The 7500-nt window shown below is 54.3% G+C and overlaps 1 protein-coding gene across 1 annotated transcript in view; it reads left to right on the forward strand.

Moving 5' to 3' along the window:
• Positions 1-7500, forward strand: part of lmbrd2b (LMBR1 domain containing 2b) — a gene marked incomplete at its 5' end in the record, with an annotated part of 15919 nt that overhangs the window by 4999 nt on the left and 3420 nt on the right. The window contains 5 exon segments of the mRNA XM_083929547.1: positions 956-1089; positions 1744-1849; positions 3128-3225; positions 5394-5497; positions 7146-7192. Of these exon segments, the coding sequence (XP_083785673.1) occupies positions 956-1089; positions 1744-1849; positions 3128-3225; positions 5394-5497; positions 7146-7192 (489 nt within the window).

Genomic DNA, 7500 nt, shown 5'->3' on the forward strand with positions numbered 1-7500 from the left:
TGACTCTTGTGATGACTCTTGTGATGACTCTTGTGATGACTCTTGTGCAGACTCTTGTGATGACTCTTGTGCAGACTCTTGTGCAGACTCTTGTGCTGACTCTTGTGCAGACTCTTGTGCAGACTCTTGTGCAGACTCTTGTGATGACTCTTGTGATGACTCTTGTGCAGACTCTTGTGATGACTCTTGTGCAGACTCTTGTGATGACTCTTGTGCAGACTCTTGTGCAGACTCTTGTGCAGACTCTTGTGATGACTCTTGTGCAGACTCTTGTGATGACTCTTGTGATGACTCTTGTGATGACTCTTGTGATGACTCTTGTGATGACTCTTGTGATGACTCTTGTGATGACTCTTCTGATGACTCTTGTGATGACTCTTGTGATGACTCTTGTGATGACTCTTGTGATGACTCTTGTGCAGACTCTTGTGCAGACTCTGGTGCAGACTCTTGTGCAGACTCTTGTGCAGACTCTTGTGATGACTCTTGTGCAGACTCTTGTGCAGACTCTTGTGCAGACTCTTGTGCAGACTCTTGTGCAGACTCTGGTGCAGACTCTGGTGCAGACTCTTGTGCAGACTCTTGTGCAGACTCTTGTGATGACTCTTGTGCAGACTCTTGTGCAGACTCTTGTGCAGACTCTTGTGCAGACTCTGGTGCAGACTCTGGTGCAGACTCTTGTGCAGACTCTTGTGCAGACTCTTGTGCAGACTCTTGTGCAGACTCTTGTGCAGACTCTGGTGCAGACTCTGGTGCAGACTCTTGTGCAGACTCTTGTGCAGACTCTTGTGCAGACTCTGGTGCAGACTCTTGTGCAGACTCTTGTGCTGACTCTTGTGCAGACTCTTGTGATGACTCTTGTGCAGACTCTTGTGCAGACTCTTGTGCAGACTCTTGTGCAGACTCTGGTGCAGACTCTTGTGCAGACTCTTGTGCTGACTCTCGTCTCCTCCAGATGGCGTGCTTCATCACCATCTTCTTCCTGTGCACCTGCGTCTACTCCACCGTGTTCCGCATCCGGGTCTTCAACTACTACTACCTGGCATCGCACCACCAGACCGACGCCTACAGCCTGCAGTTCAGCGGCATGTGAGTCACCTCCTCCTCCACCTCCATCATCCTCCTCCTCCTCCTCCATCTCCTTCTGCTCCTCCTCCTCCTCCATCTTCTTCTTCTTCTTCCTCAGCAGCTCCAGCCTCTGATCCTGGATCAGGTCTCAGGGGCAGCAGCTCCAGCCTCTGGTCCTGGATCAGGTCTCAGGGGCAGCAGCTCCAGCCTCTGATCCTGGATCAGGTCTCAGGGGCAGCAGCCCCAGCCTCTGATCCTGGATCAGGTCTCAGGGGCAGCAGCTCCAGCCTCTGATCCTGGATCAGGTCTCAGGGGCAGCAGCTCCAGCCTCTGATCCTGGATCAGGTCTCAGGGGCAGCAGCTCCAGCCTCTGATCCTGGATCAGGTCTCAGGGGCAGCAGCTCCAGCCTCTGATCCTGGATCAGGTCTCAGGGGCAGCAGCTCCAGCCTCTGATCCTGGATCAGGTCTCAGGGGCAGCAGCTCCAGCCTCTGATCCTGGATCAGGTCTCAGGGGCAGCAGCTCCAGCCTCTGATCCTGGATCAGGTCTCAGGGGCAGCAGCTCCAGACTCTGGTCCTGGATCAGGTCTCAGGGGCAGCAGCTCCAGCCTCTGGTCCTAGATCAGCCTCTGGTCCTGACCTGGCTTTAATGTAAAGTGTGTTCTGGTCTCTGCAGGTTGTTCTGTCGGCTCACGCCTCCGCTCTGCCTCAACTTCCTGGGTTTGATCCACATGGACTCAGCGATCTCCCACCAGCAGAAGGAGCAGACGGCCTACACCTCTGTGAGTGCACCACCCTGTTACACACCACCCTGTTACACACCACCCTGTTACACACCTCCCTGTTACACACACCACCCTGTTACACACCACCCTGTTACACACCTCTGTGAGTGCACCACCCTGTTACACACCACCCTGTTACACACCACCCTGTTACACACCACCCTGTTACACACCACCCTGTTACACACCTCCCTGTTACACACCACCCTGTTACACACCACCCTGTTACACACCTCTGTGAGTGCACCACCCTGTTACACACCACCCTGTTACACACCACCCTGTTACACACCACCCTGTTACACACCACCCTGTTACACACCACCCTGTTACACACCTCTGTGAGTGCACCGCCCTGTTACACACCACCCTGTTACACACCACCCTGTTACACACCACCCTGTTACACACCACCCTGTTACACACCTCCCTGTTACACACCACCCTGTTACACACCTCTGTGAGTACACCACCCTGTTACACACCACCCTGTTACACACCACCCTGTTACACACCTCTGTGAGTGCACCACCCTGTTACACACCACCCTGTTACACACCTCTGTGAGTACACCACCCTGTTACACACCACCCTGTTACACACCACCCTGTTACACACCACCCTGTTACACACCTCCCTGTTACACACCACCCTGTTACACACCTCTGTGAGTACACCACCCTGTTACACACCACCCTGTTACACACCACCCTGTTACACACCACCCTGTTACACACCACTCTGTTACACACCACCCTGTTACACACCACCCTGTTACACACCACCCTGTTACACACCACCCTGTTACACACCTCTGTGAGTGCACCACCCTGTTACACACCACCCTGTTACACACCACCCTGTTACACACCTCTGTGAGTGCACCACCCTGTTACACACCACCCTGTTACACACCACCCTGTTACACACCACCCTGTTACACACCTCTGTGAGTGCACCACCCTGTTACACACCACCCTGTTACACACCACCCTGTTACACACCACCCTGTTACACACCACTCTGTTACACACCACCCTGTTACACACCACCCTGTTACACACCACCCTGTTACACACCACTCTGTTACACACCACCCTGTTACACACCACCCTGTTACACACCTCGGTTGTTGCGTTCTAGCTTGGTTGCGTGCTAGCTTGCGTGGTTGCGTGCGTGCTAGCTTGCATGCGTGCGTGCCGAGACCTCAGCAGTAACACTTGGACGCTGTGAGTCGTCCCTCAGGAATTGAACGTGTGGCCGTGTGTGTTGCAGATCATGGGGTCCATGCGGGTTCTGTCCTTCATCGCTAACGGCTTCTACATCTACTACCCCATGCTGATCCTGCTCCTCTGCATCGCCACCTACTTCAGGTCAGTTTCACCCTCAACTTTTACACAAACACACTTTCTAACTTTATAACTGGCACCAGGCACAGGACGTGTTCTCAGGGCGCCCTCCCACTGTGCCTCCGTCACAGGTTAGAGCGCCCTCCCACTGTGCCTCCGTCCCGTGCCCCGTGCTTTAGGGTCCTTGTCCCCCCCTCCAGCCCCGTTTGTACTCACACTACCTGGGCCTCGGAGAATGCTTCTTGCTGCCTATACGTCATCACTCACACATGAATCACTCTGTCATGTCCTCTCTCAGCCTGGGGATGAACACATGAATCACCCTGTCCCTGTCCTCTCTCAGCCTGGGGATGAACACATGAATCACCCTGTCATGTCCTCTCTCAGCCTGGGGATGAACACATGAATCACCCTGTCATGTCCTCTCTCAGCCTGGGGATGAACACATGAATCACCCTGTCATGTCCTCTCTCAGCCTGGGGATGAACACATGAATCACCCTGTCATGTCCTCTCTCAGCCTGGGGATGAACACATGAATCACCCTGTCATGTCCTCTCTCAGCCTGGGGATGAACACATGAATCACTCTGTCCCTGTCCTCTCTCAGCCTGGGGATGAACACATGAATCACCCTGTCATGTCCTCTCTCAGCCTGGGGATGAACACATGAATCACCCTGTCATGTCCTCTCTCAGCCTGGGGATGAACACATGAATCACCCTGACATGTCCTCTCTCAGCCTGGGGATGAACACATGAATCACCCTGTCATGTCCTCTCTCAGCCTGGGGATGAACACATGAATCACCCTGTCATGTCCTCTCTCAGCCTGGGGATGAACACATGAATCACCCTGTCATGTCCTCTCTCAGCCTGGGGATGAACACATGAATCACCCTGTCATGTCCTCTCTCAGCCTGGGGATGAACACATGAATCACCCTGTCATGTCCTCTCTCAGCCTGGGGATGAACACATGAATCACCCTGTCATGTCCTCTCTCAGCCTGGGGATGAACACATGAATCACCCTGTCATGTCCTCTCTCAGCCTGGGGATGAACACATGAATCACCCTGTCATGTCCTCTCTCAGCCTGGGGATGAACACATGAATCACCCTGTCATGTCCTCTCTCAGCCTGGGGATGAACACATGAATCACCCTGTCATGTCCTCTCTCAGCCTGGGGATGAACACATGAATCACCCTGTCATGTCCTCTCTCAGCCTGGGGATGAACACATGAATCACCCTGTCATGTCCTCTCTCAGCCTGGGGATGAACACATGAATCACCCTGTCATGTCCTCTCTCAGCCTGGGGATGAACACATGAATCACCCTGTCATGTCCTCTCTCAGCCTGGGGATGAACACATGAATCACCCTGTCATGTCCTCTCTCAGCCTGGGGATGAACACATGAATCACCCTGTCATGTCCTCTCTCAGCCTGGGGATGAACACATGAATCACCCTGTCATGTCCTCTCTCAGCCTGGGGATGAACACATGAATCACCCTGTCATGTCCTCTCTCAGCCTGGGGATGAACACATGAATCACCCTGTCATGTCCTCTCTCAGCCTGGGGATGAACACATGAATCACCCTGTCATGTCCTCTCTCAGCCTGGGGATGAACACATGAATCACCCTGTCATGTCCTCTCTCAGCCTGGGGATGAACACATGAATCACCCTGTCATGTCCTCTCTCAGCCTGGGGATGAACACATGAATCACCCTGTCATGTCCTCTCTCAGCCTGGGGATGAACACATGAATCACCCTGTCATGTCCTCTCTCAGCCTGGGGATGAACACATGAATCACCCTGTCATGTCCTCTCTCAGCCTGGGGATGAACACATGAATCACCCTGTCATGTCCTCTCTCAGCCTGGGGATGAACACATGAATCACCCTGTCATGTCCTCTCTCAGCCTGGGGATGAACACATGAATCACCCTGTCATGTCCTCTCTCAGCCTGGGGATGAACACATGATTCACCCTGTCATGTCCTCTCTCAGCCTGGGGATGAACACATGAATCACCCTGTCATGTCCTCTCTCAGCCTGGGGATGAACACATGAATCACCCTGTCATGTCCTCTCTCAGCCTGGGGATGAACACATGAATCACCCTGTCATGTCCTCTCTCAGCCTGGGGATGAACACATGAATCACCCTGTCATGTCCTCTCTCAGCCTGGGGACTCGCTGCCTGAACCTTCTGGGCTTCCAACAGTTTGTGGGCGACAGTGAAATGACCTCAGACCTGATCGACGAGGGCAAAGAGCTGATCCGCCGAGGTGAGAGGGAGACGCAGCACAGACACAGCACAGACACACAGACGCAGCACAGACACACAGACGCAGCACAGACACACAGACGCAGCACAGACACACAGACGCAGCACAGACACACAGACGCAGCACAGACACACAGACGCAGCACAGACACACAGACGCAGCACAGACACACAGACGCAGCACAGACACACAGACGCAGCACAGACACACAGACGCAGCACAGACGCAGCACAGACGCACAGACGCAGCACAGACACACAGACGCAGCACAGACACACAGACGCAGCACAGACACACAGACGCAGCACAGACACACAGACGCAGCACAGACACACAGACGCAGCACAGACGCAGCACAGACGCAGCACAGACGCACAGACGCAGCACAGACACACAGACGCAGCACAGACACACAGACACACAGACGCAGCACAGACACACAGACACAGCACAGACACACAGACACAGCACAGACGCAGCACAGACACACAGATGCAGCACAGACACACAGACGCAGCACAGACACACAGACGCAGCACAGACACACAGATGCAGCGCAGACGCAGCACAGACACACAGATGCAGCGCAGCACAGACACAGACGCAGCACAGACGCAGCACAGACGCAGCACAGACACACAGACGCAGCACAGACGCAGCACAGACGCAGCACAGACGCAGCACAGACACACAGACACAGCACAGACACACAGACGCAGCACAGACACACAGACGCAGCACAGACACACAGACACAGCACAGACACACAGACGCAGCACAGACGCAGCACAGACGCAGCACAGACACACAGACGCAGCACAGACACACAGACGCAGCACAGACACACAGACGCAGCACAGACACACAGCACAGACACACAGACGCAGCACAGACGCAGCACAGACGCAGCACAGACGCAGCACAGACACACAGACGCAGCACAGACACACAGACGCAGCACAGACACACAGACGCAGCACAGACACACAGATGCAGCACAGACGCAGCACAGACGCAGCACAGACACACAGATGCAGCACAGACGCAGCACAGACGCAGCACAGACACACAGACGCAGCACAGACGCAGCACAGACGCAGCACAGACACACAGACGCAGCACAGACACACAGACGCAGCACAGACACACAGACGCAGCACAGACACACAGACGCAGCACAGACACACAGACGCAGCACAGACACAGACACAGCACAGACACACAGACGCAGCACAGACACACAGACGCAGCACAGACACACAGACGCAGCACAGACAAAGCACAGACACACAGACGCAGCACAGACACACAGACACAGCACAGACACACAGACGCAGCACAGACACACAGACGCAGCCCAGACACACAGACGCAGCCCAGACACACAGACGCAGCACAGACACACAGACACACAGACGCAGCACAGACGCACAGACGCAGCACAGACACACAGACGCAGCACAGACACACAGACGCAGCACAGACGCAGCACAGACACACAGACGCAGCACAGACGCAGCACAGACACACAGACGCAGCACAGACACACAGACGCAGCACAGACGCAGCACAGACGCAGCACAGACACACAGACGCAGCACAGACACAGCCGCTCTCCTCTGAACATGAACTACTTTTGTGTTCACAGAGAAAAGGAAGCGTCAGAGGATCGAAGACGGAGAGAACAGACGGAGGGTGAGGAACCACGACATCCACAACATCCACAACATCCACAACAACCACAACAACCACAACAACCACAACAACCACAACAACCACAACAACCACAACATCCACAACAACCACAACAACCACAACATCCACAACAACCACAACATCCACAACAACCACAACATCCACAACAACCACAACAACCACAACATCCACAACAACCACAACATCCACAACATCCACAACAACCACAACAACCACAACATCCACAACATCCACAACATCCACAACAACCACAACATCCACAACATCCACAACAACCACAACATCCA

The sequence above is a fragment of the Echiichthys vipera genome (genome assembly GCF_963691815.1).
Source record: "Echiichthys vipera genome assembly, chromosome: 16".
Classification (NCBI taxonomy): domain Eukaryota; kingdom Metazoa; phylum Chordata; class Actinopteri; order Perciformes; family Trachinidae; genus Echiichthys; species Echiichthys vipera.